This window comes from Gopherus evgoodei, chromosome 4 (assembly GCF_007399415.2).
Source record: "Gopherus evgoodei ecotype Sinaloan lineage chromosome 4, rGopEvg1_v1.p, whole genome shotgun sequence".
NCBI lineage: Eukaryota > Metazoa > Chordata > Testudines > Testudinidae > Gopherus > Gopherus evgoodei.
Genome location: NC_044325.1, coordinates 15,846,667 through 15,869,437, shown reverse-complemented (window position 1 = coordinate 15,869,437; position 22,771 = coordinate 15,846,667). Strand labels below are relative to the sequence as shown.

Sequence of the window (22,771 nt, the reverse complement as noted above, 5' to 3'; positions counted from 1 at the left end):
ACTTTTACTCGTGCAGGACCTTACTGAGTCTATAGCCTCATTTATTTCAATGGGATTACTAAAAGCCTAAATTAGTGCTCTACATTAGACCTGCACAACTCGTAAAGCGGCGAGGGCCATATTACTCCAAAGAAAACAGCTGAGGGTTGAAACCCGCCCGGCCCTGCTGAAACCCCCCGAACCACCCCCCCCACAAGCACCACTCGCCCTGTGGAAACAAACCCTCCTTCTCCAGTGCTGCCCTGCTGAAACAGTGGTATTGAACCTTGGTAATATGTTATAGCGGGCCCCTAAGGTAGTATAATTAAGGTAAAAGAAAAATGTCTTTTTGCTAGAAGTAGAATAAGATCTTCCCCCCACTTTGTAATCAGTTGCCCTGTTGAATGAATGAGCTGTGGATGAGGGAGACATGGAAGGCAGCACCTCCAGAGAGCTGCAACCCTTGGAGAGGGGACCAGATCAGCAGAACAGGTCAGCCACCGACTCGTAGCTCTCCACCTCAGCTCCTAACCCGCCACTGCCCGCTTGCCTCCTCAGCCCCCCACCACCCTGGCTCGCCTGCCCCCCTTCTCGCCTTCTCAGCCCCTCTCTCCCCGGCTCGCCCACTCAGCCCCTGCCACTGCCCGCCCACTCACCTCCTCAGCCCCCCACCCCCCCAGCCAGTGATGAGCTGCCAAAATCTAAACAACCGGTTCCCTCCTCACCCCACAAGGGGGTTATGGCCTGCCCCTGCCCCCCCGGGACTTCTGCCCCATCCATCCACCTTCCCTGTCTCCTGACTGCCCCTTGCCACCCTATCCAACCCCTCCTCTCATTTCTGATGGCCCTCCGGGACCCCTGCCCCATCCAACTGCCCCTTCTCCCTGTCCTCTGACTGCCCCTAGAACCTCTGCCTCTGACTGCCCCCCATCCAACCTCCCCCTCCTTCCTGACAGCCCCCCCACTGGGACCCTTGCCCCCATTCAACCCTCCTGTTCCCCACCCTCTGACCCCCCTTACCCTTATCAACTCCCCTGCTCCGACCACCCCCCCCAAACTGCCCTGCCCTCTGTCCAACCCCCCCGCTCCCTGCCCCCTTACCATGCTGCCTGGAGGTGGCTGGCAGTGCTACAGCCGTGCCGCTCAGCTGGAGCTGGGCCACGCCACTGCCATGCAGTGCCTGGAGCACCAGGTCAGGCCGAGCTCGCAGCCCCCGCACTTCCCGCAAATCAGCTGTTCGTGCAGGAAGCATGGGAGGGTGGAGAAGCAAGTGGCGGCTTCGTGCTCAGGCCCAGGGAGATGGAGGCAGAGGTGAGCTGGGGCGGGGGGGGGGCGCAAGGAGGGCCGCCCCTGCCACATCTTGTAACCCGGGGGGTGCGCAGGGGAACTGCTCCCTGCTCCAGCTCACCTTTGGCTCCACCTCCCTGGGCCTGAGTGCGAAGCCGCCACACCGCTTCTGAGCCCTCCCAGGCTTCCCGTGTGAACAACTGATTTGTGGGAAGCAGGGGGGAGAAGAAGTGAGACGGAGCATTCAAGGGAGGAGGCAGAGGCGGAGCAGCGGTGAGCTGGGGCCAGCCGCTGGCTCACCTGCCCCCCCTCCACTGCCCATCTGCTCACTCGCTCGCTTTCTCAGCCCTCCTTCCTCACCCGCTGCCGCGGGCCACAGAGTGAGCCCACGCGGGCCACATGTTGTGCAGGCCTGCTCTACATGAATAATCGGGGGGAAGGAAGGGATCTAGTTCCTAGGATGTAGCTTGTTTCTGCTCAGAAGGAAGGGTTAACTGCAAGACATCTCCCAACAAAAGCAACATTTGTAAAACAATTCACACTAGCAAATTATATTTTGATCAAAGCAAGTTTGAGATGAATAGTGTCATATCTCAATACACAGTAATCTATATTCATGCCTGCCTCAACTAGTACGTAGTTCCAGGAAACAAATGGTTGAGCAGCTGAAAGAAAATCTAGATTTATCCAGATACAGGGTGTGCATACTCCGTAACGACTTCCTTCTTACCAGAGATGACACAGGCCTGAACCAAAATAAATAACTCAATCCGGAACTTGGAGAGAAGTTTTTTGAAATTCTCATTCAGGTCTGGGTCTGGATTTTGTGGTTTATACCCATCTCGGTTTTAACCTATTTCAGCTTGATAACATTCCTTGGTAAAACAAGGTCAACTCTTTACAACTTTATAAAGAGAGATTATTTAGGATATGATTTTCAAAGCAACCAGTGTATTTTAGGGTGTCCAACATGACACCTTAGAGAAGCAGATTTTCAGTCTTGAGCACCCACCTCCTGAAAATAAATAAAATCAGGCACCTTTAAAGAGTCTCAAGTTGAGTACCCAGAAAATTGAAGTACTATTGAAAATCTTGGCCTAATTAGGGCCCGGTTCATGATAAGTAGTTTCAAGGGCACTACTGACGGGGCAACATAGTGCTCAGTGGAACTGAAGTGGCAGAATTGAGCCTTAAAGAATTGTTGGTTATTTATTGAGATTCATCATAACTCCATAAAAAAGAGCTCCCATCCCCAGCTGTGGACACCCCTGAAGTCTAATTCATACATAACACAATCAGGCCACTGGCTCGCTGAGAACACTACCCCAGCAACATCACCGATATAACAAACAGTGAATAATAAACCCCAGCAGCATCCCAAACTCATCCCTTGTGCTGTTCGCTGGGGACCGGTGAGAATAGATGAGCCCTGACAGTTTACAAATTTAGGCTGCTATGAATCACATGGCAAAGTGAGCTACAAAGACGTGGGGCTTCAAAGGTAAATGCCTGCCCAGCTACCTTGTCTCTTTGATACCAGTGGAATTTAAGCTCAGGCACCTGCATGCACTGAATCTTAGGCCAGAAGGGACCACTGTGATCATCTGGTCTTACTTCCTGTATAGCAGAGGCCAGAGAACTTCCCCAAAACAATTCCTAGAACAGATCTTTTAGAAAAACATCCAGTCTTGATTTAAAAATTGTCAGTGAAGGAGACTCCAACACGACTCTTGGTAAATTGTTCCAAGGATTAAATTATTCTCATTGTTAAAAATTTACCCCTTATTTCGAGTCTGAATTTGTCTAGCTTCAGCTTCCAGCCATTGGATCATGTTATAACGTTCTCTGCTAGGCTGAAGAGCCCGTTATTAAATATTTGTTCCCCATGTAAGTACTTACAGACAGTGTTCAACTTACCCCTTAGCCTTCTCTTTATTAAGCTAAATAGACTCAAAGACCTCAATCTATCCCCATAAAACATGATTTTTAATCCTTTAATCAGTCTCCTGGCTCTTCTCTGAACCCTTTTCAATTTATCAACATCCTTCTTGAATTGTGGGCACCAGAACTGGACACAGTACTCCAGCCATGGTCACACCAGTGCCAAATACAGAGGTAAAATAACCTCTCTACTCCTACCCAAGTTTATTCTATTTATGCATCCCAGAATCACATGAGCTCTTTTGGCCACAGCATCACATTGGGAGCTCATGTTTAGTTGATTATCCACCATGTTCCATAGTCTGTTTCAGAGCACTGCTTCCTAGGATAGTGTTCCCCCACCCTGTAAGTATGTCCTACATTCTTTGTTCCCAGATGTATACATTTACATTTAGCTATATTAAAAACACATAGTTTTTGCTAGATCACTCTGAATCAGTGACTTGTCCTCTTAATTATTTACTATTCCCCCAATTTTTGTATCACCTCCACACTTTATCAATGATAATTTGTTTTGTTAAAGGTCATCGATAAAGACATTAAATAGCACAAAGCCAAGAACCAATCCCGGTGGGACTCCACTGGAAACAGATCCCACTCACTGACAATTCCATTTTAGAGTTACATTTTGAGACCTATCAGTTAGCCAGTTTTTAATGTATTTTATATTATTCTTGTTTTTTAATCAAAATGTCACGTAGCACCATGTCAAATGCCTTGCAGAAGTATATAACATCAACACTATTACCTTTATCAATCAAACTTTTAAACACATAAAAAAAATCAAGTTAGTTTGACAGGATCTATTTGCCACAAACCCATGGATTGCAACTGCAGCAGGGTACCATGACGTAGAGATTGCCTCTTACTGAATGTCAAGGTATGAATTGGTAACCTTTTAAAAAGAAAGACTATTGCATATCATGCAATCTCACATTACTATGCCTGAAAGGATTCAGAAATTAGTATAAACTGCAACAGCACCATTAAAAAAGGACAACCGCCCAGGCTTAGCAGCTTGGAAGCAATACATGTCACCATGTAGGATGATCCAGTGGTGGGTAAAATCCTAGATCTTTAGCTCCAGGGACAGGTGGAACATGGGTATGTTGCCAAGGTGACGTGAGCAGCACTAGGGGAACAGGATGCCTTCTGTCAGCCAGTTCACTGAGAAGCATTTGGCAGTGATTTCAGAGAAAGAGCTCAGCTGCCCTTCTGGCTTCCAGTGTGTTTCAACCTGTTATGGAAGGGCATGATCGAATGGGTCTCAGAATTACTGTTCAGGGCCCCACCTCAGCTGGCCTCAGTTCCACCAGATGTGGCTGCAGAGATGGCTGAAGCGTAAACCCACCAACAACCAGAAAGATGGCAAACATCTCCCATGCAGTTTTAACTGGATTTGGTTCATGTCTTAAACTCTTATGTGCTGTTCCTGTGAGCTGTTAGCCATTTGAGATGTTCCACCTTAGAGATGTTCTGTGATGGTGATTGTATTGTGTACATAGTACAATAATGCAGTTCAGAACAGCATTAAATATCCCACTCCTCAGATGGGATTGCTCTATTAGCTTCAATAGAGAGGTTAATTTGCACCAGCAGAGGTTCTGGCCCTTGCCATCTTTTGAGGGGGGTGGTCTAGTAACTGCACAACTACAGACTAGGAAGTTTTGTCCCAAGATCTGTGAGGCTGGAGCCATATTCTCTGCAGATCCATCAACATCCAGATCCCATGATGGACATGGGGAGAGAATTCCAGACATTTCAGCTCCTGGAGATTTATTTTTTTTTTACTTAATTTATCCCTTGGCACAAACATTCTTGAAAACAAGTGCATAGTTCTCCCAGTGGCCTGAAAGCAGATGCAATGACCTACCCAGCCTTGGCAAATATCTGAAACATCTGCTCCCAGACTTTATTTTCTCTGTGAGCACGATGGGTGAAATATGCAAGTTTTCCACCCTAGAACTGTTTCTGAAAAATATATGGGACAAACCAGGACTAGAATACTATGGCAACCCAAAATAGCCAAGGATCAAGACAGCATGCATGAGAGCCAAATGTATCCATGTGCACCTTTTTCTTTTTTGACTTCATAACCTTGACTTAGTTGGCAGTCTAAGTAACTGAACGAGTTTAAGTCTTAGAATAGCACGTGTGATTCAGAGGTAGAATTAGTCAGACCTGGCAAGAGTCTAAAGGAAGGGAGATGTTGTACTGAAAGTATTAAAGAGAAGATGAAAGATCCAGGGATCTGCAAAATGAAGAGCTTTGAAATGCATAGTAGATCTGCAAACAATGCATGTATAGTGGTCGATGACATGTATTAGGAGGGATGAATGGAACTGCAACCAAAATCTTTTATAAGAATGTTACTATTAAAGATGCCATGGGGAGGTGGGAAGGAGGGAAGCATAAGGTGGATTCCTGAAAATGTTTGGCTTGTGACCTCTGGCAAGGTCACAGCCTCAGGTGATGTCGTGACAGCCCATATTACTGTATCTAGTAAGGCCACTAATTGAAAGGTAGGGCTTCCTACACTACCTTTGCCACCTGCCCTTTTACTCTTTATTGGAGGGCTGCGAGAGAGCTACTTTTATAGTTTAAACTAGACTGTAAGCTGTTCAGAGCAGAGACTGCATCTCTAGGTGTTTGCACGAGGCCTGGTACAATGAGAACTGATGCTGATGGGGTTGTAGGGCATCACACCAATACAAACGACAATGTTTCTTCAAGATTTTGCAAGACGCACAGACCCTTTCAGTTACAAATTTCAGCTAAGTCGAAATGAAAAGGAGAGAAGTGGAAGAATAGCTTTATTGTGACTTCCTGAATTATCTACTCCGACAAGGGTAGGCCTGTCTTTAATCCTCGTTTAGTGATGATGCGGTTTTTGATAGTGCCTGTCACTGCAGTACCTAAGTTGCTTCTGCAGGGGTGACCAAGAAGAGCCCAATGCACTTACCTGATGGCAGGAAAGTACCAGCTGTGTGAGAAAGAGGTCTGATCAAGAAGAACTCTGTCTCCTGAGTAAAGGGAAGAGGAGGAAGAGGTCAGGTTCAGAGATTGCAAGTACACTGACCTCCATGCTGAACAGCACGACTCAGACTTCTCTAGAGTTGCTTACGCCTTAAGAGCACTCCCATCAAATAGGCGCTTTGCTTTATGTTTACCATAACCCCACCACCCTTGTTTCTCTGGGTGGTTATGGATTAGAGAGGCTTGCACCTGTAGGCTGCCATTCAAAGCCTGCCATGGTCAGTAGCTGAGAGAGATGTCCTATGGAAAGTGAGCTGCTGGTCTCCTTCCAGTGGACAAATCTTCATGATGCAAACACTAACCTGCAGCCTTGTTGGCAATATCAGAGACCAAGGGGTTGCACAGAATGCATGGAGACTGACTTACCTCTCCCTTCAAAGGCCTCTTACCTGAGGCACGATAGCGGCTTGAGGCTCAAGGAGAGGCACATTGATGGGTAGTTTGGGAGAGCCTAGGTTGCTGCCAAAACTCTTCATCTGGGAGGTCTCCATGGTTGTCAAGCCAACACCTTCTGTATACGCAACATTTCACTGTAAACACAGCTTTCAAAGCCTTTTGGCCAAGATTTTTCAAATATTTCATTTTGGGTGCCCAACTTGTCATGAAGGAGCCTGATTCTCAGTAAGTGTTACACGTTCACCCTCTGAAAACAAGGCCTCTTTAATATAATAATTGGTCACTTTTGAAAATCTTTGCCTCTGCCTCTGTATTCTCAGATCCACATGTAAAATATGGTTCGTTACCACCCGCCCCAGCCCCCACAACAGCAGGATAGTCCTGATTTTGGAAATGTCCTGCAAGCTTGTCTCCACACATAAGACACAGAGGGAGGGAGAGAAGCTGGGATTTTCAAATTCTCCCTTGCGGTGGATTTTGGGCATCCAAATCCCTTAAGCTTCTTTTTTACAGCTCGAGCTGGGATTTTTACAAATATCACAGTGGAGCAGTTAGCTTCCTGATAGGAGTATGGGGGGTTTGTCACCCTTCGTTGAACTGAACTGATTTTAAACTATTTTGTAGAGGGATTACTAGCAGATTTTGCAAAAAGACGTAGTCAGTAAATGACTTACCAGGGCAATAAGAGATCAAGGAAGTTATTCAGATTGCATCACAAAGCATCTACAAGTTTGAAGCCTATGCAGATCTTGTCTGTGCCCAATACTCAGCCCTCCAGCTCTTTTGGAACGTTGTACCCTGCATAAGATTTTTTCAATAAACTCATGACTAAGTCTACATGTCTGCTAACATGTGCTTTGCTCCAACACGCGTATGTATCGGATCCTAGTGACAGCCCAGAGAGGAGACACCGTCTATGGGCTTTAATTTCACACACAGTCGGGCTAGGGAAACTGCTATGCAGAAACAACATGGACAAGACTGGGAATAATGTCCTAAGCTGGGAACAACTAAACAACAGAGGCTGTTTTTGAAACCTATCTAGTTTCATGAGAAAATGTGACAGTCTCCTAGCCACAATGCTGCTGAATGAGAAATCTCCCCCTCCCTCTTCCCCTCTCCACAATGAATGATGGGGGGAATTCACAGACTATGTAATAATGTCTTAATCAGAGAGAGATTCCACAACCATGGCAACTTTTACCATTGTTCACGCAATACAGTCACAGGGCCAGACCCTCAGCTGATGTAAATCAGCATAGCCCCACTGACTTCAGTGGAATTATGCCCATTTACACCAGCTGAAGATCTGGCTGCTAGCACTACTTGAATTCAGAATAATTTGCAAACCAGACAAAGGAATAAAAATAAGTGGCTACAAGCTACTTTATAGATCAGGCTCCAAATAATCAAACCTGCCTTCCCACCCTCCCATCCCCACAAAGTTACTCTTCTCTTTCCCTGAAAGGTAACCAAATACACACTAAAAGAAAAGGCCACAAACAGACAAGAAGAGGGGAAGAGATGAAGGATAATACGATGCTGTACCTACTCTGTGAGGCACGTACCCATTGGCAGACATGTCACGTAGGTTCCCGAATAGCCTGCTAATGCTAACAACTTCCAGCCAGTCCTACAGTAGTTTGGTTTCAGTGTGAACTGCTGCCCAGGAGGTAGGAGGCCAATGGGAGATGGAACCTAACTCCAACTCCCTGAGCTAAGTAGTGTCTCCTCTAGAAGGTAAAGGAAACAGGGCTGAGATGTTCAAAACCACTGACAGGATTTTAACATGAAATTCCCATGAAAATTAATAAGAACTGAGCATCTAAGTCTCTTGGCAAATTTCATAACGTCTCGAGCTGCCTGGATAGTTAGTGGCCCACAATCTTCTGGAAGGGTGGTGGTGTTTTCTTGCTGAGATACAGTTTCAGCACAGTATAAGGAACAACATTCACATTCCTTCTCTTCCCCAAACATTTAAACCACCCTGTCAGTGAAAACTGAACATCCTTTTGGTTATAGTGACCACAGACAATTACAGTTATTTCAGTTGGTGATGCAAGAACTTGTTCTGCAGCTGAGATAAAGTCAATGTCTTGCATTTCCTTATAGGACTAAATTATTTTGCCTGAGATTTTGCAATATTGCACATGGAAAATACAGGGACAAACTCGACTAACTTTCTCTTTTTATCTAAGCTAAAGGCTGGAGGACCCGTATACAGCTCTCATTTGTTCCGGGAAAATTCCAAGCACATAGAACTATTTGAGAACTTTTAGAACTTGTGCAGACACCACAAGGTTTGTTCCAGGCCACAGATGTTTGCTGCTAAATTGAGTATATCCCTTGGGTTCAGGGGCATGCATGGAGGGGGGGGCAGGGCACAAGAAGGGGCACACCTCCACCCCTCCAATCAGCGGGGACAGAAAACTCCCCTGGAGCCGGGGTGAGGATAGCGAGCTCCTCTGGCCCTGAGCTGGGGCAGGAGATTGGTAGCTCCTCTAGCCCTGGGGCCATGAGGGGAGATCCAGCTCCTCCAACTGCTGGGAGAGAGCAAGCTCCACCAGCCCTCGAGCCATGGTGAGGAGAGGCAGCTCCTTGGATTGGGGGGGGGCACGGGAGAGCCAGCTCCTCTGGCTGAGGGGGGCACAGAAAGTGCCCCTCCAAAAGCAGCCAAATTTTTATTCCCATGCATGCCCCTGCTTGGGTTTGTGTCCTGTCTACACAATGATTTAGTCACATTGTTAACATGTTAATTAACATGCTAACGCATGTGTGTTCTTTAGAACAATGCATATGCTGGACTGGATTTTCGTGTTACTTTCACTAGGATTACGTGCACCCCTCCTCCCATGGGAGGGCAAGGAGTGAAACCCCTCGTGAGTTCTGTTAGCAAAGGCAGGGCTGCCTTCTATCCTGGGATCCAAAAAGCCCCATGGATAGAAGCTGCCCAGCTCTTTGCTAAATGCACTGTCCCAAGACATGCAACTGCTGGGCTGGGTTCCATGGTCCTTTCCCTTCCCCAGCCTGCTTCTGGGGTGCACCAACTGGCTCCAGCTCCCCCTTCAAAGTAAGGATTGCGGCTGTTTCCCTTACCTTGGCTCCACCCACCCTCGCAGCAGATTTTCATTAGCCCAGATTCTGCCAGCTTCCACTGGTGGAACCCAGCCAGTGAATCACACCCACTGGAAACAGCAATTCAGCCTGTACATCCCATAGCAGAGAAGCAGAAACACATCACACACTAGCCTCCATTTGTACAAACCCTGATGAGCCAAACCTTCTTCTCCCCCAGACAACAGTATGTTTCCACAGGTGTCACTTTCCCCTCAAGCTCAGCTGTTGTGACCATCTGAAGCACCTGTGTTAAGAATCGCTTGGTTTAAATAGGAGATGGTTGGGGGCAGAACAGTCTCAGTTTGGAATTGATTTCTCCCTTTCATCAGCCAGAGCCCAAGTGCTTTTTGTTTTGTCTGTACAGTGCCCAACGCCCTCCGCCCAGAGACCCCTCCACAGAGTGGGGCCAGGAGCAGAGCCCTGGTAATGGGGCTGGGCGGCAGAGACCCCAGATCCCGGACCTTGTTGTGCGGGGCTAGTCGGTAGCCCTGACCCATTCCTGCTGCCAACCTGAGTCTGACACTTGCTGTGTGGGGCCTGGCAGCAGCCCCAGTCCCAGACCTTTTTATGTGGGGCCTGGCAGCAGCCCCAATCCCAGACCTTTTTGTGTGGGGCCTGGCGGCAGCCCCAATCCAAGACCTTTTTGTGTGGGGCCGGCAGCAGCCCCAATCCCAGACCTTTTTGTGTGGGGCCGGTGGCAGCCCCAACCCTGGACCCTACTGCATGGGGCCAGGAGGCAGCCCTGACCCTGGACCCTGCTGTGCTGGGCCAGGTGGTAGCCCTGACCCCGGCATATGGGGCCAGGTGGCAGCCCTGACCCTGGACCCTGCTGTGCTGGGCCAGGTGGTAGCCCTGACCCCGGCATATGGGGCCAGGGGGCAGCCCTGACCCTGGAACTTGCTGTGTGGGGCTATGCAGGAGTCCCAACCCTGGGTGGCAGCCCTGACCCCAACTCCAGATCCCGCCATGTAGCAATTCCAGCTCTGGCCCCCGTTTCTCTTTAGCACACAGCTGGGCCACAGCTGTGTCCACATGCAGCCCACGAGTTGAGAACCACTAGTCTAGTCTGACCTCCTGTCTAACAATGGCCATAGAACTTCACCCAGGGATTCCTGCAGCGAGCTTCCTAGCCTATGGTGGAACTGGAGCACATTTTGAATTAATCTCTGATTAGATAATAGCTGGGTTTGTAAGATCTGAAGGGCAAGGACAATCTCTTTATTACATGTGCCTGTGTGTATAGTAGTTAGCAAAATGGGAATCTGGTGCTGACTCAGGCCTCTAGGTACTACAGTAATATAAATGATATATACTAATACCCCATTATTATTAATTATTAGTATTATTATTATTACAGGAGCTTGTTGGGGGGATGGGCTGCTCAGGAGCTTTGTTTTCCTCTAAACACCGCTTGACATTTTTGATGATAATTGTTTGTGGGTCTGGTTTCTGGGCTGCCCCTGGAGTAGCTGATAGACGTGCAAAAGAAAAACACATCTAAATAAATGGAACCAGAGCCCCATCCAGCTCCATGTTTGGGGATGCTGCTGAAACCCTTGGGATAAATGGGTTTGCAGCAGTCCTTGAAAGCAGCCATCACATTTTTAGCCACACCCACAGCTGGACCTCCCAGTGCTTTTTGTTTCAGACAGCAGCTGTGGCCTCTCAAGCATGCAGTCATGGCAGATTAGGCACCCACAATTCTTGTGGCTGCAGAAGAAGCCCCTAAAAATCAAAGTAAAATTGCCTGCTCCTGCCAAGTGGTGGGAGAGCATCTTCTCCACACAAGGAGGTTCCCAACCTCTCTCTCACCATTGAGGGGAGGAGATGTAATGAAGACCAGATCCGCTTTCACATCATTTCCCTCCCAGTCTAACAGCCTGCACCAAAACCCAGTGAAGTCACTGGGAATTTTTCCATGGATTTCATTGGACTTTTGGATCAGGGCTTGAGAGGGGAATAGGACAGGAATGCTCTGCTAGCTTTGCAGAGCCACCAGTCACACCTCTCAGTACAGGAACTGTTACACATTGACCTACTTTCCCTTGCTTTCTATCATAGCCCCATTGCGCGTACACTCCCAGATATACTGGAAACGAGCATAGCTCCACTGAAGTCAAAGGAGTCATATAGCTTAGATCTAGCAGTGAATTTGGCCCTAGAGCTCCATTTTACATCTTCCTCCCTACCCCACCCAGGCAATTCCAGTTCCCTACACTGTATTGTGGGATTCCCACCCAGCTTCCTTCCTTGACACATCCTCTAACCTTCCAAGCAAGCCCCAGAAATAGCCATATGTCTACTCCCCAGGTATTCTTGAGATATCAGGAGTTTTTGCTTTATAGCAGTTCCTAGGTCAGTTTTTGAAGGGATAGCCTGGGATATGCTGTGAATTTTTAAGGTAACAGCACCAGTGACTTAAAGGTTTAAACACTTAAGCAGATTATGATTTATACCCATTGCAGATCTTTTACTGAGTGTAACTATATCATACCCTAGTGTTAAGCCCTTGCTCTGGGACATCCCTTCTATCTAATTGTCTAGGCCTAGATCCTCAAAAGTAAATCAAGCACCTAAATCCCATTGACTCCAGTGGAAGTTAGGCACCAAATACTTTTGAGGATCTGAGCCATGGAGCCTGATTTTCAGAGTTGCTGAGCACCTGCCATTGACTTCCACTGGAGTTTTGGGGGATTGGCTTCTCTGAAACCAGGCTGAGACAGAGTATGAAACTGAAGGACATTTGCTGAGTTTGACATAGGGTCATGGAGATAGACATGCCAGGTGAGCAGAATTCGATCATTAGTGAACACCTAGCATTGCCCTAGTTTATATCTGCCAGCAGAGAGTTTATTTGGATGGGGGTCATCACAGAAAGACAGTATCTCATTAAAGGGCTAGTTTGTTTGTGACTCTGCAAGGGCTTTTCAGCTCCTTTGAAACAGATTAACACATTCTCGGATACATAATACATTTTAAAATCTATTTAGGTCACTGTGACCTTGACATTTCCCTTCATTCTCGGTTTGGTTGAATGCAATGGGGCCCAAAGATGAAACAGCCTAATTAGCAATACCACAAACTAAGTAGGGATCTGATTACAATAGCCCATCTATAGTCTGATCTGCATATAGTATCACTTAGCATGATAATCATTAAGTGCAGCATGTGGCTTAAATATCTCCTTTATATTCATGCTAAATGCATCTATAAAACTAATCGCCTAATTGATTGATTCTAAATGGGACAGATTAGCTTTCTATCTCATTATATGGAGTACTTGTGGCAATTTAGAGACTAACAAATGTATTTGGGCATAAACCCACGAAAGCTTATGCCCAAATAAATTTGTTAGTCTCTAAGGTGCCACTAGGACTTCTTGTTTTTGCTGATACAGACTAACACGGCTACCACTCTGAAACCTATCTCAATATATGTATCTCAGCAGTAGCTGAGGGGGTGTATTTCCTATTTATATAAATGGAAAAACATGCCTTGCAACACCAACTAAGGTAACATTACCCAGCACTTGGTTCATCGCAGTCTTCTCCTCCCCGTCACAGAAAGCAGTCACCATTTATATTATGATGGTGAGAAAACTACAGCAAGGTTTCACCTTAATTTGAAGGCCTCAACGTAGAATTATTGCAACTAAACCATAGGGTGTATCACCACCGACCGTACCCCCCAAATCATTGTGAATTTCTTGCTCCCCTTTCATCACAGCACTTCTTAGCGTTATAATGAATCGGAATCATACATCTCTGAGGAACTCAACATATAGGGCTCTATTCTCCTGGGAGCTGGCTGGTGCTCCCTGATCCTAATCCACCTAGCCCTGGCATAAGCTAGGACAGCTGAAGAGCTACCTTAATTCATATCACCAGTGCAAGGTCCCTAAGTGATCCTATGCTAGCAGAGAATAGGCATACTGGAGCTTTGCAACACCTCCTCACCCCTTCCCAGAGAAGAGTCTTAGGCCAAAAATTTGAGGGGGATAGCTGAAACAGGAGGCAGGTACTAGCTAAGTTTTATGCTAGCGGAGAGTTTCCCTATGACTAAGTGGTGCAAAGTGGCCATAGCAGACTGGAGAATCTGGCCCATAGTGCATTACTGTAGCAGAATAAAGATTAAAGGTGTCATTCCTGAGATCAGAGATTTGGAGAAGCATCTGGGGGCTGTAAGAAAAAAAGCTCACTCATTAAAGGCAAAAATAGTCATCACTTAATTGATAGGGAATGGGTTAGAAAACCTGTATAATAAAGTCCAGTAACAGGCAAAAATAAGAGACATGGGTGGCACCCACGAGAACAATTTCACCTCAGGAGAGCAACGTGTTCAGATCTGTTTTATCAGGCAAGGATATTGAAACTTATTGCCCAAAAGTCAGCTCAAAGAGTTTTAACCAAATGAGTCAGCCTTACTCATCTCTAATATGCTTACTCATGCTTATTTATCTCCAATATGATCTTCTTGCTTTAGGCCACAGGGTTTCCAGCTGCAAGTGGTGTTGTTAGGGGGCTGTTCTCACTTCACAGATTCCAGCAGACATCACTGCAGTTGTTAGTAAAATCACAATTATTTATCGCTTTCACAAAAGCAAGGGCCCAGTTCTTAGGTCTGCAATTGCTACTTTTGCAGTATTCCCAGAGCACAATCACGTTGTCAAGCTAGGTTAAGTTGGCTACTTGGGAAGCCCCTGGCAGAAAAGGGACTCTGGAGGTGGCACAGAACTGGAATAGTGGCTCCACATACCCATCCAGCCCCATAGGGCATGTGGCCAGGAAAAACGCTGTGCAGACTTTGTGGCCGGCTGTTCCTGGTTAATAGATTGGGCTCCTGGGGGATAGGCAGGTGGGGGCTAACTGGTCTCTGGCTGGCCTTGGAATTAAACAGCCACACAGCTGACATAAATCACTCCCCATTTGTCAGGAATGGGTTCTCCTCAACCAGAACTGAAACATGATGACTGCAAGTGTAGTCAGGGCAATGCTGTTTCAAATCCTTGGCCAGAAGAATGCATTCTGGGGCTGTGCTGAAAACAGTTCTTAGGTACCCAAGTCACCTAGGCACTTTCAAAAATTTTAATTGTGGGTCTCTAGCTAGTGAACAAGGCACTGGGTCTGACTACCAATTCTCCCCACTTCTGTTACTCCACAGCCACTTCCTTTGTTCTAGCATTGCAGAAGCTTCTTCCATAGATCTAACAAGACAGAGCCAAAGCTTTGGGTGTTTTCCTGGTCTCTCTTTGTTCTGAGAGAAGAGGTTGTTTGTATCTTCTGGCACTCCCTCCCAGCATCCCTTGTTGTGACAACCTCTAATGCCCACCAACCCTGGGAACAACAACTCCCAGAATTCTCTGGTTTGGGCTCATCTCAGACCACTCTGAGTGTGGTGGATGCCTTGTTTATCAACTCTTAATGCATGGGGGGAAAGTCCCTCCAACTACCTTCATTATTTCCTAGACAAAATGGGGCTACACACTGATTTACCCCTCTCTTTGTGTGAGAAACTGTGTTAGCAACCAGAGCAGCTCTGCCAGTGGCTCGGGGATATGATTTCTTCCCTTTCCCAGATTGGACCCCTGAAGTGGGCTGTGGGTGGGAATGGGAGAATGTCCAGTCTAGCTTCCCAGATTCAGGACCCTACAGAAATAACAAATATGATATTTGCTGGCACAACCTTCCGCAGCCTTTGGGGAACACCAGTCCCCCAGTTTCAAGGAAGAATGGAGCTGGGCACAAAGAAATCAGGGAGAGAGAAAGTCTGAGAGGAGGCCCAGCAGTTAATAATCACCACAGGCAAGAGGTCACCACAGCATTCTTCATGGTTGGAGACACAGGAGGATGGGCAGGCTGTAGCCACCAAAGAGAATTATGTAGGAAATTCTGCACAGTTAGAAGTTTCAAACTGATACCAGGCCCTCAAAATTGAAATTATAGAAGATAACTCTTGAGATCAGAAGGAAAGGAGAGGTAAGTGATGCAGGGCTTTGGTTTTGTGGAACACTGGTCCACTTCTATGGGGAGAGGGGATGAATGTTTGGATGGCCTTCACCTCAGTAGAAGGTAGACCAGTTTCCTTGGGGACAGGCTGGCTAGAATAGTCAGGAAGGAGTTAAACCAGTAGCAAAATGGGAAAAGCAGGAGGATATGAGCACTTAGCATGAAATCAAGATGTTGAGAACAAAATCAAGAAACCAAAGGACATGGAGAGAAGACATGGCTGAATTGCCTATACACTAATGCTAGGCACCTGGATAATAAACAAGAAGAATCACTCATTCATGAGCATAAATTGGATCTAGTTGGTAGTACTGAAACCTGGTGGAATGAGTTGCACAACTGGTATGTTAAAATCAATGGTATAACTTATTCAGGAAGGATCAAGTGGGAAAAGGGGAGGGGGAGTGGCACTCTATGTCAAAAACCAGATCACCTGTTTCAAAGTCACTGATCACATGGAAGAAGATTATCTTGAATATTTATGGATCCATGTCCAAACACATAAAGCTCAAGGTAAGGTTCTAGTTGGTGTCTGCTACAGACCACTAAATCACAGTGTGGAAAAGGATGGCTACTTCCTTACAGATCTTTAAGGTGTAGGAAAAAATACTGCGTGATCATGGGGGATTTCAACTTGAGTGACATACAGTTGAGGTCTCATGCTGCCAGTACTAAAACATCCCTTTGACAGGTTTCAGAGTAGCAGCTGTGTATGTATAAATACCTTCTTGCTGTATGTTCCAGTCTATGTATCCAATGAAGTGGGCTGTAGCCCGCAAAAGCTTATGCTCAAATACATTTGTTAGTCTCTAAGGTGCCACAAATGCTCCTGTTCTTAAAACATCCTTGGAATTTCTAAATGTTGTAGATGACAGTTTTCTAACTCAAAAAGTTTTCCAGCCATGTCCTAGCAGATAAAGAGGAACTGATCACAGAACTGAAAGGTTATGGTAAGTTAAGTACCAGTGATCAGGACATGATCATATTTATAATGTGCAAGCAGTCTCATATTTACAGAACTGCAGGAGCTGGGGCTCTAAGAAATATCATGAGACCTGCAGATCCCGAGTTGACAACACTGTAACTGTAACATCCAGTAAGCCATGACTGGCGAGCAAGAACAGATAAGATGTCACTGATAAACCCTCTGCCTCAGCTATTGTTAGGTACATTAACAATCAGCAGGCAGCCCATGCCTCATTCACAGCGCAGAGGGTGTAAGTTGCAGAATGTACAAAACAGATCTTCTCGTTGCAGGCACGTTTCACTCTTTGGCAGCTGCAGCTTTTGAGCCTTGCAAAAGAAAGGATCCTTTGCAGTTGCTTTCCTGCAAAAATTCTGAGCCCCTTGATTGTGTCCCTGTGTCTTCCTACACTGAACGAGACAGAGTTCACTATATTATTTAACTACAGTGCCACCTGCACTATAATTGTCAAGCTCATATAACTCAGCTGAATCAATAGAATTTTTGCCAGAGTAACAAAAGCAGTATTTCCCACCCAGATGTTCAAAAAGCATGAGCCAGGCCCCCCAAAATGACCAGGTTGGCTCAAAAATCATAGAATTTAAAAAAATCATTCTGAGTCTTTTTTTTTTTTGTCTTCTGGTTTCTGAGCCTTTTGGGAATATCTGGGTCACAGTTTTTCAGCTTTCCTTTGCAACCATGAGGACCAGAAACTTTTTTAAAAAACAAAACCTGAGATTCTCACCTAATCCCATGACTCCAAGAGCAAGGGCTTTAAATAAAACAACAAATATTGTGAGACTCCCAATACAATTGCAAGGATTGCCAATACTGTGAAAGGCACTTTGACTCCATAAGGGCTTTGCAATTCAAATTGCTTAGTTTGAGATAACAGTATTTTTGCAATGGGAAAAGTGAACTTTACTCTTCACCCATCCCCTTGCTCTCAAAATTGCTTGTTCTCAAGCTTGAAAAAAAATATGGAAAATTTCATCCTAGAAGTTGAAAGGTATGGAAGGTAATGAGGAGATTAGGAAAGAAATGCTTAGGCAACTTCAACTGTACGCAGTAATTTCTTGCACTGCAGTTAGAAAAGGAGTGAAATCATGATGTGGGATTTTATCACTTACGTAAAGCATCTTTAGACAATTGCTACATTTTATTTTAAAATTAAATTCCTAGAAATATTTCAAGGCTAGTGACAATGTTTTTTCATTGCCTGCCAAGCCATTGCATTAAAAACGATTACTTAGACAGCCTACTTGTCATATATCTTGAGCCATCTGCCTTCTTTGAATTGCATCTTCCTCTAAACTTTCAAAGGCCTTGTATGAGATTTAGCCCATTGAATTTTATGGCTAAATCTCCTGCATCTCTTTGAAAATGAAAGGATAGTCCATAGCAAGAATTCAGAGCTGAGACATCAAAGACACTTTTCTTTTTAATGCAAGTATTAAAAAGCCTGCATTTACCCTTTTAGGGCAAAGTTGCCTAATAATAATTTGTTCCATGGCCAATTTTCATACTGGAGAGAATACAAGCTTTCTATACTTTAATCTCTGGAAACCAGTGGCTGCTAGTTTAGTACACTCCCAATGCAAAGTCTAAAATTAATATACTAAAACTGTCTAATCATATCCACCCAAGCTGGTCATGCTGTCAAAATAATTGGCAGAGCAACTCATGCAGGAGCTTCTTCGTATAGATGCTTTGTTTGAAAAATCAACCTTTAGCTGCATATTCAATAACGGCCTAAACGCTAGATCTGCTTTTGCAAAAACCAAAATTATTGCATGGATACTTCCTAATGAGTTGGTATTCATTCTGCAGCCAACTTGGTCTTGAAGGAGTGAAAGCGAAATATCAATTCCTTCTAAAAGAATGGCAGAATTCGGGGAAGCCGGCCAATTGCAGCTGATTCAGCATCTGCTGACTGTGGCAGCTAAATTATTGTTTGCCATTCTAGTTCCAGGAAGCCAGCAGAGATGAATGGTTATTCTGAATTGTGAAAACCAGTATGATTATTTTACACAGCACAGCAGAATTGAAAATTACCATGGAATTTCCAGCCCAGGCAAGAGATCTGCACACACATGCTTTTACAATGATGAGGATAATGTAAAAGGTCCTATGGGGTGAATCCTGGCTCCACTAACATCAATGGCAAAATTGCCATCGACTTCCATGGGGCCAGGACTTCACCCGACTTTCTACTCACCCATCCAAAAACATTTCCCCTGGTGAATGATCAACCAGAAACTGGCTGTACAAGGGGAGATTTTTTCCTGGTGGGCTCCCTTCACTATGGTGTTAAGTGCAATTAGAGTTATTCCTATTCTCAACTTTCTAGCAGAGATTTTTGTGAAATGTAAATCAGAAACCATGTCATAATGGCCTGCTCCTTGGATTCACTCAGAATATAGATTTCTAGGGGGTACATCAATACAAGTCTTAAAAGTTGGGTTTTCCACATTATCTTGCAATCAGTGATGTAACTAGCTACTTTAATATTGCTGGAGTCTGGTCAGCATGGTGATGCAACAGTAAGGTTCGACGTTTATGGGTGATTTGGCGGCTCTAACTCCTGAGGGATTCAAGAATGGTATTCCATGAAGCGCATGGATGTTCAGAGGAGCAGCACTACCAGTAAAAGTGAGAGGGATGATATCAGGCATCTGGTGAAGGAGGCATATCACAAATCACCCTCATGGCACAGGTCTCCCCAGGAGGCTACTCTACAATGATCTTCAGTGGGATGAACTGCCAAAGGGGCTTGCCCACAGAGAACTTGTAACCAGTTGCCTGCTGAACCACTCCTTCCAGTGCTGAAAGTAAGGTTTTTATAATGATCATTTTTATTCATTTGGTGCCCACCACGTGCTGATTGCTTGTTAAAGAGAGAATCTCTGTTTTCACCAGTGCTCAGATGCTGCTGTGGTGGGTGTGGCCTGATCCAAAGACCATAGAGGTCAAAGAAAGGATACCACTTGACTTCCAAAGGCTTTGGATATGACTGTAATGTTTTGTCCACATAGGCAACTTGTACCACTTTAACTAGACCAGCATAATTAAAGTAGTACAACTCCCAAGTATGGATGCAAGTTATATTAGTATACAAGTCTTTACAACAGTATAATTTATTCCTGTACAGGAAGAGAAATAAACTATACCAGTATAAGCATTTTTATACTGGCAGAACTGCATCCATAGTAGGGGTTGCTTGTGTGCTGCTCTATCAGTAAAAATAAAATAAAATAAAATAAAATAAATCACACCCCTAACCAATACAGTTTTGCAGGCATATTGTCAGTGTGTAGACCAGACGTGAGAACACGGACTGTCCTTCCCAGACCACCCTTTTTCCAGATTAAACTTGTGACTTGTAACACAAAGTGGCTTTGCAAACTGTTTAAAACTCACCTCCCTTCCCACTAATTGGTATCTGCCTAGGAGGTGGTCAAATCCTCAAGAAAAAAGTTCTAATCCTGACATGTAGGCTGAAGCTTAGCAATGGTTGAAGAAGTTAGTATTGGAAACAGATGTGTCGGCTTTCCAGAAGTGAAGGTGTAGTAGCACATCTGAATCTCCTACTGGAGAGACTGGTTTCTAGAAGCTGCTTTCAGCATTGTACCAACTTGACTATAGCTCACGTGCTTAAGGCTACAATTGATAAGGCATCCCTTCTGAATAACAAGCTCTTAAATCCAAACCCAACTAGGTCACCTCTCTCCTTGAATCTTAGTGAAGGTTTATCCTTCTAAGGGGGAGAGTGTTGTCCTTTTATATCATTGCTGCTTATTTGACAATTCTGCTTTCAAACAGCTTGCCAGCTTTGCAGCTCCCATCACAATAACACTACAAATAATATAAGAGCTACCATTTTCCATCAAAGTTTTAATGAGCCAGTGAACTCACAAAAAGGGGCTCCGTATAACATAATTAAATAAAATCTAAGTAAATGGCAAGGTTTCACACACAATATTTTAGTTGAAAACAGCTGGTATGCAGAGAAAGGAGCATCGAGAGTGCATGATGCAAAAAGGCATTTCACAGAATGCAAATGCAAAAACTTCTCATATCACACATACTAAAATACCGAGCTTATAAGTGGCTTCATTCCGATTTGGAAGAACAGGTGGGGGTGACATTTTTTTTGCTAGTCTGCACAGGAAAGTATTTTACATGGAAGCCCAAAACAGGTTCAAAGAGCCATTTGTCCTTAGGATAGAAATAAATACTCCAGAAACAGGTAGCACCACGTGGACCATCTTGCTCAATGAGCCCAGTGGCTGCTGGTTCCTTCCCATGTTTCCAAAGGGGAGGCAGTGCTGGATCCCTCAAAGCTCAGTCTTGCAAAGGTCAGTATTGCAAAATGTCTGTTTGGCTCAGAGCTGCAAAACTCTGCTCATTTCATGCTCACACCAACTCCCCAAACTCATTGCAAATTGCAACTAGTCAGATCTGTGCTGAACCAAGTATCTCAGCATTAATAGTCAGCATTGACTATTTATGATACCATGTTTATTCCAGCCCTATAAATATTTGATATCAGAGTTGCACAAATCCTACAGATTTTTTCTTTTTTATTTCACATTAAGGTAACTTTGTTGTTGGTTCTGTTGCATAATATAAGGCCGTTTCAGTGTATTCCTTGAGAATGAAATTCCTGGTAAACCCAATTTTCACTTCTTCCATCAGGTTCTATCACCACCTTCCATGTGGCTATGGCTGTAATTCTGGATCAGTGTATGAAAAGTTTCTAAATTCTTCTTGGTTAATCATTGCAAGAATCCCCTCTTCGATGGGGGTTAGAACTGGTTCTTCTTTTATAAAATCAGGATCAAAATTACTAACATCTTCGCTGCATTTCTGCCAAACAAAAAAAGACAAAAAGAGGAGAGGTCAAAAACTTGCACCATCACTTTTCTATTCTCTTTGTTTGTAACTTATTCTCGTCTTGAGCAAGATGAATGACTGCCTCCATCGAGTGCTCAGCTGTTCTGTAACTGACTTTGGGCTGCATCCTGTAAGATGCTGAGTGACCCTGCTTAGCTTGTCCTTTGTAAGCCCCCATAGGCCTTTTGCAGGCAAACTACTCGCTGATTTAGTTGACATCAGCTGGAGTTTTGGCTGCACTGTCGCTGAATGGCAGACCCCAGGGAGCAGTAATCCCTTACTTTGTTTAGGCGTCACATTGCACAGACTCAGCCTTTCACAGTAGTTATACACACTGTTTCCAGTTAGCTGAATCTACAGTCTTTCCTTATCTGTGCAGTGTCTGAAACGGCCTAGTTGGGGGATATTCTCCTTTGTTCAAAAGCCATTATACTTGTACAATAAGTAATTAGTAATGCTACAGGAAGAACAAACACCCTGTCTCCAGGTGCCGGATTCCTACCCACCCAGTACAAAGTATGATTGTTTTCAATAGAGACTCCAAAGTTGGCTTATGGTACATTTTGACACAATGCTGACTTTTCCTGCCCCAGAACAGCAAGAAGTCTTATTACCATGAGAGTTTATTCTTCCAGATCCACTCTAGCAAGGGAATCCACTAGATTCTGTGGAATGGTCACTTTACACTGTGCAAGAACACGTGCATGTTTAGAGTGGGATTTTTCAAACATACTCAGCATTGGCTCAGCTCTGCTCCCACCTGTGTCTCAAAAGGGCAGTTTACCATTGACTTCCGGGGGGACTGAGAACCTTGGAAAATCCCACCCTGATGGTTTCCTTGACAAGTCTCATAAACCTTGCGCAACCCAAGAGATGTCCAAGCTCAGCAGACACACAGGTCTCTGAATGGTAATAGAAAGATTGGTTCTGAAGTCCGAACTCCTCATTAGCCAAAGCAAAGGCCAAATACCAGAAGGGTGAGCAGATAGCAAGTGTGAAAATTCAGGATGGGGGTGGGGGGTAGTAAAAAAAAGCCCCAAATATCGGGACTGTCCCTATAAAATCAGGCCATCTGGTCACCCTAAATACCAGGGAAGGCTGGGTCAGGGTCCCAACATTAAGACTGGGGAATATCCTGGTCCCAGGAAGA

At 45.0% G+C, this 22,771-nt stretch overlaps 1 protein-coding gene across 1 annotated transcript in view; it reads right to left on the bottom strand.

Moving 5' to 3' along the window:
• Positions 1 to 20,615: 20,615 nt before the first annotated feature.
• Positions 20,616 to 22,771, bottom strand: part of PRKCH (protein kinase C eta) — a 170,338-nt gene continuing 168,182 nt past the window's right edge. The window contains exon 14 of the mRNA XM_030558528.1: positions 20,616 to 21,594. Coding sequence (XP_030414388.1) covers positions 21,448 to 21,594 — 147 coding nt within the window. The 3' untranslated portion in view covers positions 20,616 to 21,447. The remainder of the gene's footprint in view (positions 21,595 to 22,771) is intronic.